Here is a 14,686-nt window from a genome sequence, read left to right as displayed (position 1 = left end):
AAGATCAGGGAAGTCAGTTTAACTTCCTATAGATAATTATTGTTGTACTTTTACCCACCAATCTGTGCTCTTAGACTTGACAGCATTACATTTCTACCATATGTATAAATTCTAACAGCTATATAGCCAAAGTTTCCAGTTAGGTAAATAAAATACCCGGTACATTGATACACACACAGACATAGACATATATGGATTGTTTTCTATCTGGTTAAAATTCAGAAAGATCAGAATTAAAAAAAAAAAATGCTTCCAATAAAATTTATATTGGAAATGTTATTTCCAAGAACTGACTCTTGATTTTTTGAACAAAAGCAATTAAGTTTCAGATAAGCATCTGGACTTTGGGTTTTTATTTAACTAACTGGAAACTTTGACCTTTTCAGTGTGCGCGCTTTACAACGTTTTACCTATGTGACTCAAATTCCCTGCAGATGTGAATGGGCACTCCACTGAAATCAACAGAGCTATGGCAATTTATTACAGCAATGAATTTGTTCTGTAATTTCAAACTATACTACATCTTTTTAACAGGTAGTATAAGTGTGGTCTAAGTTGTTTACCTCTGTCTCCTTTGTCTCCCTTTCCTCCCTTTTCACCGACTGGGCCTTTGTCCCCTTTTGGCCCAGAGGAACCAGAATTTCCTGGAAGACCTTGCTGACCTGTGGTTCCTTGCAGTCCTAGCATATGAGCAAGGGAATGAGACAGGCAAAGAAAAAGCAGTTACATTTTGTAGGTGTTTATTTTTACTTTACATGTCTTTTGATTACAGTAAATAGGAGCTTTTGCTTGATGATCTACTGACTGACTGAAGAATGTGTGGGGAGACTAGAGGAGTGTGCATGATTTCAAATCTAGCAGCAACATATAATGGAAAGTAAATTTCAGCTGGAAAATTCCTGTTGCTTTTTGTTCTGAAGCTATTTGTTGTCAAACTCTACCAGGAAAGGAAGATGATTCAAATGAAACTGGCATATTTCCAGCACTATATGGACAATTACAGAAATGAAAAGAAAATTAAATGCTCGACTGCAGAGTATTCAATTACCTATTTCCCAATACAGCATCATTAGATCAGAAGCAGCTGCAAAGCAGGTTAAAGAAAACTACTTACCTATTTCTCCCTTTGCTCCTTTTTCACCTGATGAACCTTTATCCCCTTTTGGCCCAGCAGGACCTCTAATTCCTTGGTCACCCTTCAAACCTGGGACTCCTTGCAATCCTGACAAATGAAAGAAAAGAACCGTTTATTTACATCCTTAATGCAGTTTATTTATTTTATACTCCTGTCAAAAGTAATACTGTTACTTGTCAAGGTCTGCTTTTGATTATAACTTTTGACTGGTTGCAACCTGTATGCATGTGCAAATTACTAGGAAAAACCTGAGAACTGTTAAATTGGAATGCCCTAAGATACAGTCAATAGCCAATGTAATATGAATTTAATATGATATTCATGTTTCTATTTAGCTAATTAAACAAAGTTAAAGTTCCATATTAAAAAAAAATCATGCTAAGTTAAATTCAGCAATGTGTAAAAGCACTTAAAAAAATAAAGTGCTAGAAACTAGAAATGAGAGGACAGAAATACTTGGAACTCAACAACAAAAACTCAAACTCATTAAATATTGTCTGTAAAGACAAATACAGATCTTAAATTAGGGGCAAGGAAAAGTTCACCATATATTAAAGATACCTGACAAGCAAGGAGTGAACATGTTGTAGAGTTATTTATGATTCTGCAGAAACAACATATGAAGTTTACTACAAGACTGAATGAAATTCTAGGTAAAACTTAAGGGATGACAACCTAGCAAGTCTGGATCAAGACTGAATAAAATCTTTTTCTGAACTATATTAAGTTAAACCACTGACTTTTAGAAAAGTCCAAACAGAAACAAGCTAAAATCTTCATTCAAACTTCAAGGCTTAGGCTGATCTCTACTATAAGAATATTTATGCTTTCCCCTGGCACAATATAGGATTGTTTCATTACAGTATGTTTGCTAGGGCTATCTTTTGACTTTTCTGAGTTTGGATTTCAGCTATTTTCCTTAAGAGATTATTCACACTATTTCCACAGGCAAAACTCATCAGTAGAATATTTTTCTAGATATTCATCCTAAATCATCTTCCATCCAGTTCTCATCACAGTACTCTGAGTTATGAAACTTTCAATCAGTTCTTTATCTTATGTGGTTAAAAGGATCGCATTTAAAATATATATTTATCTCCTTTCATATTTGGCATGGTCCATAGCTTCTTTCCTTCCCAACCAAAACAATCAAAACACTTACCTCTATCTCCAACATCTCCTTTTGAACCCTTTTCTCCTTGTGAACCCTTTGCTCCTTCTGGACCAGCAGGGCCCATCTTTCCTGGAGGACCCTGTGACCCTTTTAATCCTTGTAATCCTAGTATTTGAACAAATTTTTTTAGAGAATAATAGAAGAATAAAAAAGATGAACAACGAAAACTTTGTAAATGTATAAGATGAGATGTAATAAACTGGGTCCAAATTACCTCATAGCATACCATTTCAACTCCAAAGGGGTAAAAATCAAGTGAGAATTTGACCCTTGCAATATAATGGAATCCAGAAATCATAAAAAGGTAGAAAAATAGTGATGGAAGGGACATCTGGAGGTTATCTACTCCATCACTGTCTATACTGGAGCGGGGGAGTACCTTTTTAGCAGATGTGCCACAAATTAGCCTGTATCCTCCCTGACTGCCACCCTGATCCTCTTCCTCTGACTAATCTCCTTCCCCTTTCTGTTTCCTACCCTGTGCTCCCTGCCTGATCTGATCTTTCTGCTTCCTGCCCTATCTGATGTTGTGTTGCCTGTCCCCTCACTAATGTGCTGCTTGCTATATACAGAAGCTGCATGTGCCACCTGTGGTACCAGTGTTGCAGGTTAGCTGCCCTGGGTCTAAATCATCTGAGATAAATGTTTGTGTAACCTACAATTAATAGTTTGATGCAGGAATTTCTACAGCTTCACTGGGTAAACTGTTCCAGTGTTTTTTGTTTGTTTGTTTTCCATGGTAGTAGTAGCAATTTTAGTGGCAGCTCTTCACTATGCACCCCTTCCTAGATAGCATAGTTTAATTAAAATTAAAAGAATTCTGGTAGAAAACAAAACACACTTTGCATAGGGTAGCAATTTGTGTTCTGATTCCAGCTGCAATGTTCTTTTCGATGGCTTCACCAATATAAGTAGCATACATAGTGAGGAATAAGCAATGGAAATTGATATTATGTGGACCAGAAAGGAGACTATTCCCTTGTATGTTTAACTAAACTGTTTAGAATAATTAGGAAAATCCAGTAAAAAAAAAGGCACGGTGAGTATTCACCCAGCTAAAGCACATTAATCCACGCATCTCATCATTTGACTGAAAATACAGGACAACTGAGATGCTACAAGTATGATAATAGGAAAGCAAAAACACTGGCTACTACCATAAATATTTGCAAGAGTATTGACTGTAAAAAACAAAACCAAAAACAAACCCCACCCCCAAAGCTTTAACAGTTATTTTGAAAAGCTCCTTTACTTTCTCTTACAATGGATTGGTAAATAATGCTCAGGTATAACTTATGGATGTAACATGGTTGGAGAGAAATTCCCATTTGTAAGGTTCTAGTAATTCCAAGAAGGAACAAAACCAAACCATGTGACATAAACGATCAGAAACAGATAGCAAACGTTCATAGATAAGCCTGTAAATAATTTACCAGAAAATACCTAATTGCAGAAGCAGTTTGAGAAACAATCACAATGAATAGCCAAATATTTTAAAAATTACTTTTTGCAAAAGCATTGCAAACAGAGATAAGACATAATAGTTTGACTAAACTTCACAACAAATCCCGATAATGTTACCGGTTCTTTTATGTGTTGCAACTACAGTAAATTCCCTTTTCATAACTATCAAACAAATATAGCACTGATGAACAAACAAGCCATTTTTTAATTTAAACCTATATTTCATGCAACTCTTGTGGCAGTTATAGGAAGCAGCATAATGAAGACAGAGTGAGCAGGGCACCAGCAATGATTCAGAAAGGGTACCACCAGCATCCTAGGGCGTGTGCAGATGAAACTGAGGCTCTAAATTGAAGCAGTGGGTTTTAAAAAAATACTGCTTCAATTTAGGGCCCTTTAAATCCCCATGTTGTGCACACACCCAAACTTACCTGCCTCTCCGGCAATGGGGAGGGGAGGGAGAGCTGTCGGCTGGTGAAGCGGTCCATTGGCTGTGGAGGGGGAAAGGGGCTGGTGCTTCCCTCTGCAGGTGCAGCAGCCCCTCCTGACAGCACCCACCCACAGGCACCTGGCTTGGGCACTCCTGGGGGGCACCAAAACCATGGAGGGAAGCACTTGGCCCCTGCATAGCTTAGGCAGGCAGGCAGGCTCCAGGGGGAAAAAAATAAAGGTCTGGGGCAGAGCCTGCCTTTACAGGCTTCTGCCAGGCTGCCTGCAGGGCTTCCTGCAGAGCCCCTGAGCTGCACAGAGCCCGGTGCTTCACTCCACGTCTGTAGGGGCCCCAAACTAAAACTCCTCAAAGCAGTTTTGGTTTGCTGCACCCCAAGTCATTTAAGGTGCATTACACCACCAAATTTGCTACAGTGCTTGGAATTACCGCACAATATGCTGCCTATGCGTGCAAACACCAACACCATTAAAGTAGTGCAAAAGCATTTAACCCACTTTAAAGTGTCATGCACACATGCCCCTCATTTTGTCTACACACAGCCCTACAGTTCTTAGCACCCTTCTTTCTTCTTCTTTCCCAGCCTTCTGGCACTTGACAGTATCCCTACTCGGGGCTCTGAAACTGATGTATATGCCTTTGGTTGTAGGATCAAATGTTTCCTCCACTATGTATTCTGGAACTCATACTTGGAATTAGATAGAGAACTATCACTGCAAACAACACAACAATATCCTGCAATATGCACTAAACAGAATTGATACAAGTTAAGGCACAGGGAAATATTTTTATACAGAGAAGGATTTGGAATATTTTAAAGTACATAGATTTAGAATATTTAATGGACCCACTCTCCTGGGTTTTACCGTGGAACTCACTTTAGTATCGTGTAAGAAACATTAACCAAGATTAGTGCTTACAAGCTAAGCATTCACATTTCCCTTTTAATGACCTTTTCACCTCTTTTTACATCTGAGTGTTTTAGGAGAAAAAATGTAGGCAACTTTCATACTGTTCTGTTGATGATGAAATATGTAGCTTAGCTACATTTTTGTATTTTTATATTTGACTTTTTTAAAAAGAGGGACAAATGTGTTCTTTTAAAAAGAAATGAAAAAAAAAAAGAAGGCACTTCCTCTACCTTGCTCTACCAATAACAAGTTTCTCCCATGACCAATCTGGGTCATGTTTCTAAGTGGTGACCTAGAGGTGAAAGATTTTACACTGCAACACCTATCTTTCAGGGCATGTGTAGAGAAAGTGGGGGCCCTAAATTGAAGCAGTGGGTTTTAAAAAACACCACTTTAATTTACGGCTGATTAAACCCCTGTATCATGCACACACCCTGCTGACTTACCTGCCTCTCCAGCATGGAGGGAAGGGTAAGCTACTGGCGGGCAGTGTGGTCTCTGGGCTGCAAGGGAGCTGGTACTTCCCTCCGCAGCAGTGACAGCCTTCCCCTTCCCTTGGTGGCACCCACCCACAAGCACCTGGCTCAGGTGGTCCTGGGGGGCACTGTAGCTGTGGAGGGAAGCACCAGGTCCCCGCAAAGCTCAGGCAGGCAGGCAGGCAGGCTCCAGGGAACAAAAAAAAAAGATCAGGCTCATCACTTTTCTTAGGCGGAGCCTGTCTTCCCAGGCTGCTGCCAGGTGGCCTGCAGGGCTTTCTGCAGAGCCATGGAGATGCACGGAGCCCAAGGAGTTTTAGTTTGCTATTTAAGGTGGATTACACAGCTGAATTCCCTACAGCAGCTGGAATTAATGCGCAAATCGTTGCCAACATGTGCAAACACTGACACCACTAAAGCTGTGCAAAAGCATTTAGCCAACCTTAAAGTGCAGAGCACACACCTCTTGTTTCATCTACACATGGCCTAAGACACCAGTCCTAGACAGTAACAAGTTCTATTTTTACTTTGAACAATATTGTCAACTTAGACCCAACCCTTAATATTTAGGTGTAGGAATTTAAGGACCTTCAGATTTTACATGCTTTATGATCATCTACATTCAAAAACCTTTTGCTACATATTCTACAGATGTACATAATTTGCCATAAGCTTGCCATTAATTAAAAAGCTAAAATAATTAGCAATGAGATGTGTGTGTGAACAGTAAGTATGGCACTGGGAAACAAATAGTTCTATACCTGGATTTCCCTTTTCCCCCTTAGGGCCTTCCTTCCCATCTCTTCCATCTCTGCCTGGTAATCCACTCTGAGCAGGCCCACATACCACTATTGTACATACATTTGGTTCTGATTTTTGGACAACCTGAGTTGGATTTGCAATGGATCTTGTCACCACAATGAAAACACTCAAAATTGAAAGCAGCAGCATTGTTCAGTTTTCTGACCTGTAAAATAATATTGATAGCATTACTCCAAAAGTCTTTGGACTCCATATAAAATGTTATATTACCTAGTGCAAATTGATTAAAGATAGCAATGTAAATTCTTTTTATACAGCATGGGTGTTCATGAATGACAGATCATGAAGCTATTTTTTAAAGTTTTTCTTCCCTAAGCTACTCACATCTTGAAATAATAAAGTAGCTAAATTGAAGCTCCATTATGCTACCCACTGTCAAGATAATTGCACAAACTCTGTCCTAGATCCTGTTTTTTGTTCTATGCTAGTGAACCACACAAATGATACCCTACTGTGGGAAATCAGGGTCTTGATCAGCTGACGGAGTATTTCAGTTGTGCTCTTTGTCTTGTGAGATATAAATACCCCATTTGCATCTCAGCTCACAAGTTCCTCTTGGCTCAGTACTAGTTTATTCAAAATATACTGCAGGTGAAGTCAATTTGCAAAGTCCCTGTATTTTAGGAATGGGCAGCCAAGAAACTAACAAACATACCAGAGATTGTATCTATTGTATTTGCATGTACCCAACCATGGAAAAGATTAGTTAAACATTGACAGGTGACTTTAAAGGGACAATACCAAATAAAAATCAGCTCCAATGTTATGAAACCTATTTAATGAACATTCTGTGTGTGCACTTGTACCTTGAATAAAAACATGGCTACAAAAGTCATTCCTCAGATTTGTTCAATGCAATACCACCTGCTCTATCAGACTTAATATCTGAATATTGTCAGTGAGCATAGTGTCACATAATAATATTTAGATATTATATCTACTCTTACACACCCATAAAGTACATTCCAAATATAAATCTTTGGAAAGGGTGTATAAGAATGCAGCTTCATTTTTAAAGGAAAGAAAAAAAAGCACGATACTATACATAGTATCCAGTTACTTACTCTAATTTCTGGTGCTTTGCTGAAGCCTTAATAGGAATAAAAGAGAAAGTAAATTCAGCCTTCCTTTTATAGTGTAGGCATTAGGCAACATGTGCTCTCATTTCTCAATTTAGGTTGCTGAAAAACATTTTAGCACTCTAGTGTACCTTGGAACACTGATGGGAAGGAAGGCATAGTACGAAGAAGGTAAATTCCTCTGTTTACAAAACAGGAACTGTAATGGCTTAAAATTACACAGCAGAACTCAAGCGTATTGCCTAGTTTGACCTCTGCAATGTTTGGTAATACTGGAAAAAATGGATGGGTAAATAATTGCCCAATACAAATTGCATTTATTGGGCCTTACTAAAGACTAGTGAAATCAATGGAAAGACTCAATGGGTTTTACATCAGACCCATATCGGAGAGAAATTGGATCCCACTGAATTTAGCAGTCAAGCAAACAGCTAAAATTAGTAGTGGCTCAGTACAGTTTCTGAAATACACAGAGTGAAAATTTCTGTCTTTTCCTTAAATGCTGTATATCATAGCTCTTCTCTTGTAAAACAGTTTTGTCTGAAAAAAATTAGACTGCAAATATATTTTTTCTGTAATATGTTCATTAATCAGTGCCTTTCTTATTTCCAGGAAAGTCAGAATCAACTGAAAAGATATTAAAACTCTCTGGGAACTCCAGCAGTTTCTGGAACCAAAGTGCAAACCAAAGATTGTTTTAAGATTTAGAAAGGTTTCAGTAGGTTTTTATTGCTTCCAATTTCTGGTCAGGACCACACTCAGAATGTACCAGAAAATACATCCCTGGTACTGAGGAATGAACACAGATTAAGAGGTTTGTAGGTCTTGGGTAAGCATCCAGTTGTGTGCTTCCCTGAGATATAGCCTTTCTTCAAGGTTTACCCATTATTACCTATTCATTTGTGCATAGCCAGGGATGTAGAATAACATAGACCCCATTCCACAAGGGGTACATTTCAATGTCAGTATTGTAGAGCAAAACTGGAAGAAAACCAGTGAAACTTGCTTTTTTGTTATTGTTGTTAATTTCACACACATTTTTCCATGGATAGGGACAGCCATTACACACAAAATGGTTTAAGTGATCAGAAACTGATTTAAACCTGTAATAGAATGGCTGTTCAGTGCACATAAACCAGTGTGAAAATGGCTGAAAAGCCAGTTTGAGATAAACCTGGTTGAATGTAGTATCAGGTTTAACTGATTTGAGTCATACTGGTTAATACAATGTCTGTCCCAAACCCCTTGCTGGTTTAAGTTAAATCAGAGTCCCCCAGCACCCTGGCATGCTCTCTGGGCTGGGTGGGGCTCTCCGCTCCACAGAAGGGCTAGCCTCTCCCCTCTGCCCCTCACTGGATCTCAGCACAGGCTTACAGGATCAGCAGGGTGGGCTGGTTTTCTTGTGCCCCCCCTCTCACCACTCGCTGCTTAAGCAGAGATCCCTTCCTCCTCTCTGCCCCATTGGGGACCGTAGCCCAGCATTTGGTATGCTAGCTAATGCCGAGAAGTGTCTGTGTGTGTCTCTATCTTCAAGTTCACTTGGACAGGCAGACAGATCAGTGACTGCTTAGGACTTTTGGAGCTAAATCAACAGGTCAGCCAGTAAGCTGTTTAAGAAGTTTGAAGTAATACTGAGAGAGGCTATTGTTTTGCTAATTGGGTGGTAAAAACTGTTATCAGTCCCCTGCTGAGCTGGCTTTCTTGCCTGTCAGTTTGCTAGAGACAGTATGATGAAGCAGGGAGAGAGATTGAAAAGCTCTGTATCATCAACAGATGCATGCACTGCATGCCCTCACTTGCCTCAGAGTGTTAGCCTGAGGATGGGGGCTGGCAACACTCTTGCCCCTTAAGCAGCCAGCAGGGAAAAGCCTTGGACTGTGCAGGCAGACATCCCTTAATGAGAGAGTTCTGCTGAGGCCTGGCCACACCCCCACCTCAGCTGAGCACTGGAAGGGGAGGGCTGCTGTAGCATCCCCTGGCTTCTAGCCTGAGCCACTGCAGGCATGCGCCTGGATTTTATCAGTCCAGAGAGAATGTCTGTCCAGTTTCAAACCAACTCAGCCTAGCTTAGTTAGACTAACCTGCAAAGATTAAATCAATTCAGGATCAGGCTTTTTGAATGTCTGTCCCTAACCCAGGCTATTGTAGCAGGTTTGGGTTCCAGGGGTAGCCATGATGTTTGATGGTGGTCACACAACCCCTGCCTGACTCCAGTTCTAGGATGCTTTCCCCTTCTTATCCATTTCCTCACCTTCAATGGAACTGTGTTACTGGAAGGGAGGCTGCCTAAGGGTCCTAGAGTGAGCCCCAGTCCTTCTAGCTGCCAGTAGATCCCTCCCAGGCCATGCTGCAGTCTCAGTTTTGCCCCTCTTGGGTAGAGTGGGTCCTTCTAACCACTTGTGCCAAGACAGAGCACTTGTAGCCTTAAGGGCTGTTATGTGGCTCCATCTGCTCCTTTATACCACACCCATTCCTCTCAGGTGTGCTTTCTAATAACTTTCTTGTTGGGCCTCAGCCTTCTCAGTCTCTGCCCCTTTCCTCTGGCTGGGTCTTCTAGCCTGGGCCCACTGTGCTGGACCTAGATTCGAAGCACTAGCTTTTGCCTGGATTACTTTAGTTATGGCCTCCCTGGCCTTGTCTGAGCCCTTCTCTAGGTCCATTGGCTCCAAGCTCTTCCCTCCTCTGGGTCTGCTGGCACCAGTGTGCATCTTGGACCTGACCCCAGGCAGGGCCCAAGGTAGTCACATGCCCCTTGGCCACTAATGGAATGTCTGAACCACCTTTCAGTCCTTTCCACAAGCAACTGGTATAAGCTATAAAAAAGGAATATGTCCATCTGGCTACCTTTCTCTACAACAAGGCTTTCCCTTATCCTGGGTCAAATTCTTCTGCAGGACAGCAGCATTTTTTTTGCCTTCCCCAAGGTAACACTGGTGTCATCTAGGAGCTCTCCTGGGCCTGTTGCTATGGAGCTCCTTCCACTGCAGCCTCCATGGCCAGATTGCCTGCCCTGGCCCTGGTTCATATCTCTCCCTGCCTCTGCCCTATTCTGGTCAGATGACTCTACAGTGTTCATTACAGGTACCCTCTAATTAGGCTCACTAGCCAGTCTCCATGGCAGACAAACTGACAAACTGCAGCAGTGCCCTGTCTCTCCTACAGAGATCCAGCTTATAGTCCTACTGCTCATGCAAACATTGTCCTACTGTTCTACTGCAGAGCTACTAACTCTGTAGTAAACACCCGTAGTCCCTGCTTTCCTGAGTCAGCTCTCCTGCAGCTTCTCCCTAGCAGTCTTCCCCATGTGGGTCCCTCCCTGGGCTCTTTCTCTTGCAAAGTAACAGAGTCTCCCAGACTTTCTGTTACAGTTACCCACTAAAACAAAAAAAGGACAATTTTTCATGATCTGAAAAAAGCATCATAGCCAAACAACTGAATCATCATTAATATGTCACAGCTTAACCCAATACTGGTAGAAATTATTGAACTTTCTGTAGTCTTCAAACCAAACATTTTTAGATTTTTTACAAGCATGGATTATTGTGAATACTGACAGTGATGTATTCTCTCTCTTTTATAAGAGGCTTAGGTCAAGATTTGCAAGCACAGCTTTAGGTTAAGGGCACATTTTCAGAAGTACTAGTTTCCTTGGCCAGTGTCTTCAAAAATAATTACTGATTTTGGGTGCTTTACTTGAGACACTTATTATGATACGATTTTCATGGAGTAAGCAGCTCATTATGAAAAGTCAGGAGCTTTGGAGGTCCTCAAACTGAACACACAACCATCAAAAATAATTTGCAACTCAAAGTTTTTAGTGTTCTCAATAGCAGCTGCTGGGTACTAGAATTCTAAAAATAAGGCCAGTTATGTGTGTTTAAATATGGATTTAGAAGTCTCACATTACAGTCCAGGGAACACTAGGGTGCCCAAAAGTGATCTTCAGCATAAAAAGGTTGCAGACCATTGAGCTAGGAGAAACTGATCTGGACTAAAAGTGCAGAACAGAATCCAAACACTTACACTTATCTAACTTCTTAAATATTTGATGAGATTGGCAAAAGCACATATAAATTATAAGTGACAGTCAGAAGCAGCAGACAATGCATGCACAGCAATTCTTTATTCCCTAAATAATTCCATTTTTCTTTCTTTGGAGATTCTGAGATCCAAACTCTAGTTGAAAACAGATTTAATGTTGTCATTTATTAGAAAATAGAAAAGAGAGTCATTAGCTAAGAGCATATGGGTACATCCAAGCAGGATAAATACAATGGCCCTATATGCTGGAGTAAAATAAATAAGCTTACTTTGAGGAGGTTGATTCCTACAATATTTACTGTTAATCTAGCTTCAGACTTATGTACCTGAATCAGTGCCAGTTCTGCATGAGATTGTGACCATCTTGAAATATTTGACAAATATGGTGATCTGCAACAGCTGTTTTCAGACACAGAAAAATTGTGGTGGGAAAAATGCCATAGACATTTGTAGAGACATTTTGCACCACAGAGCTTCTGAAAATGAAACTCAGCTGCAGAACTCAAGACTATGGTGAAGGGATGACCCTCTACTATGACTGCCACGTGTGAACACGGGAACCACTGGATCCATATGAATGTGGCTCTGCAGCCCCTCTGTTGGTTTCCTCTATGACTCATCTTGCACATTCCCTCTGTCTGGATTGATATGAAACACATGCTACAACTCCTGTAGGGTGTTCAGAAATTCCCACATGGCTGTTTTGCCAGATCATCCTCTGTGCAATCAATATATGGGGCTTACGTGATATGGGGAGAGACTTGCATTTGGGTTTCAGCTGGATGAGTAAATTTCATTCTAATACAAATAAAAATAGTTGTTTGGCCTGTAAAAATACCTTCAATGACAATAAAAACAACAAAAACCAACCGCAGTAATTCACACAAATAATCAAGAAAAAGCAATAATTTATTTTTCTTATTCTGCCAACAAAATGTTTTCTTTTTCATAGTTGTGATAAATGGTTGCCTGTCATCATTATCACAATCTTGTTTATATAGTGTCAGGCACTATAAATAAGACAGTCACTCTCTGAAATTTGCCATGGTCAGTATTTCTGGCACAAGGGCCATATCCTGCAAACCAGCATGTGGTAGAGGGGTAACCATGAGTTGGACAGGTCAGATCCAAGTAAAAGATTAGACTCAAGTATTGGAAATGATACAATGAGAAAAAGTGTGGGGGAAGGGTCAGGGAAGAGGGAAAATAGGAGTTATATGTACTTACTCACAAGCCTCCTTTTAATTTCATTGCATGTCTATTAGATTTCTTTTTCTAAATAAAATAGGTGATTTAATGGTTCTATTCACCAGCAAACAACTGTGATATAATTACAATTTTCCCTGGTGTTTGGCTGTGAATTTGGGGATCTTTCTCCACTGATGACAGTTGCTAAAATTGCCCCTGGATTTAAATTTGAAATTAACAAAACAGTGTCGGCCCATCAGACACTGTGTGCATCTCCACTACAAGTGCTTTAGCTATTCGTATTACACAGTTCCTTGGACTGGAGAAAAGTTGATACATTTCATTTCTTTGTCCTGTGCACACAGGAGGCTTGAAAACTCACATGCCTCTTTTCTCTGCAGTCAGATGTCCTGGATGTATAATGGTGGCCTTATTACAGTGTGTACAGTGTGTAATTAAAATGAAGATGTTACCTTGTGGACAGCTCTTCTTTGATTGAAGACTGAGAGGAAGCATCTGCCTTCCAACCAAGAAGGGTACAACATTCCTGTGGCAACCACAGCAATGACTTGCACAGGAAAGTAATATTAGGAAATTGCTTTCAGCTTTGGGTTGCAAGTCAGAATTATGCCAAGTCATTTCTTCTTGGACCACAGACCAACACTGAGGGATGAGCTGACCTGGCTTTGTGCAATCCTATAAGATAAGCAGAAGCTATACATCTATATACACAATTAGGTCCCCAATAACTTACTGAGCTCCCAAATTAATTTACTGACCATATTCAAAAAGACAGCTGTTTTATTAGGTTCTGGTGGTTTATCTAAATACAATACAGGAACCCCTAGTAGAGGGCTTCCACTTTATCAGAATGATATTCAGTTGCTATAAACCATCACCACCTCCCCTAAATGACCCCAAATTAATGCTCTATTTGAATAAATGCTCTACCTGAAAAACTCACACCTTGCAGAGCCTGAGATGTGTGTATCCTAAATAGACCTATCAATGCAGAGGAGTTTCTCAGGTTATGGCTTTATGAGTAGGTTTCTATGTGGTAACCAGAGGTGAAAATTTGCACAGTAATGTTCAGAAGGGGTTGCTAGCAATGATTCAGTTGTGAAAACTATGTGGTAGACTCGCTATACTGTAGCATACATACTTGTTATGGGTGATTTTAAACTGTGTGGCAATAGTGGGGTGCATAAAGGACTAAACTTTATATAACATTTTTGAGGGGAAAAAAAAAAAAAAATCAGTCAGGTTTACTTTACTATTGATACTTTTCCACTACTGGAGCTTTTTATATATAGATCACTACAGAGTTTATAAAGGTGGGAAAGCATTAGACCCATTCTACAGATTGAGAAACTGAGATACAGGAAAGATAAATGATTTACCAACAAGTCACTGGCACAATCAAGATTGAATCCCTTTAAACCTAGCCCCTCTTCTAACCTGTATACAACATTCTCTCTCTTCTATTCTAAGGCTGAATTTCTTATTTGCACTCACAGAAAGACAACATAACCTCTTCATTGACTTGCAGCCTAATCATAGTGTGACTTGCTCATATTTATTTTGTTACAAAAGAAAGCCAGAGTACTGAGTTTTCTCTTGTATTTGAAACTTTTAAAATGACTATACTGACACAAAAGAGGCTTTCTGGCAATCCTAGGCAGCAAAAGGGAACCTTTTATAACATGTAAAGCGCATTACATGAAAACAAACTTATACACAAATTTCATGAAGACAATTTTTAGTGTAATCCATCACTGTCTCTCACTGAAAGTTTTCAGCTGGATAAAGAACATCCTTTACGTGATCCCCTCCTGAGAGACAGAAAACAATTGCAGGTAAATTCCTATAATTTCTGGAGCATCTCTATAGGAGATGTCACTTCAAACAACAATAGAGGCTGCCTGGGAATCACATCAATCTTTCCCCA

The 14,686-nt window shown here is 40.1% G+C and overlaps 1 protein-coding gene and 1 long non-coding RNA gene across 4 annotated transcripts in view; one reads left to right on the top strand and one right to left on the bottom strand.

Annotated features, from left to right (window-relative positions):
* The window catches only part of LOC106739491 (hypothetical protein), a 112,186-nt gene that overhangs the window by 38,214 nt on the left and 59,286 nt on the right, over nt 1-14,686 (top strand). The gene's annotated exons all lie outside the window — the stretch shown is intronic.
* The window catches only part of SFTPD (surfactant protein D), a 32,473-nt gene that overhangs the window by 13,669 nt on the left and 4,118 nt on the right, over nt 1-14,686 (bottom strand). Inside the window, exons 1-5 of one of the 2 annotated variants that reach the window (XM_059729786.1) lie at nt 7,495-7,665; nt 6,370-6,575; nt 2,298-2,414; nt 1,115-1,222; nt 564-680 (exon numbers count right to left, since the gene is read on the bottom strand). In XM_059729786.1, the coding sequence (XP_059585769.1) occupies nt 564-680; nt 1,115-1,222; nt 2,298-2,414; nt 6,370-6,559 (532 nt within the window). In that variant the 5' untranslated portion in view covers nt 6,560-6,575; nt 7,495-7,665. Of the gene's footprint in view, nt 1-563; nt 681-1,114; nt 1,223-2,297; nt 2,415-6,369; nt 6,576-7,494; nt 7,666-13,211; nt 13,435-14,686 lie in introns of those variants that run through there. The other variant, XM_014602624.3, reaches the window with a different exon arrangement.

This window comes from Alligator mississippiensis, chromosome 6 (genome assembly GCF_030867095.1).
Source record: "Alligator mississippiensis isolate rAllMis1 chromosome 6, rAllMis1, whole genome shotgun sequence".
NCBI lineage: Eukaryota > Metazoa > Chordata > Crocodylia > Alligatoridae > Alligator > Alligator mississippiensis.
Note: the sequence above shows the minus strand (reverse complement) of the source record. Positions and strands in the feature narration are given on the sequence as shown.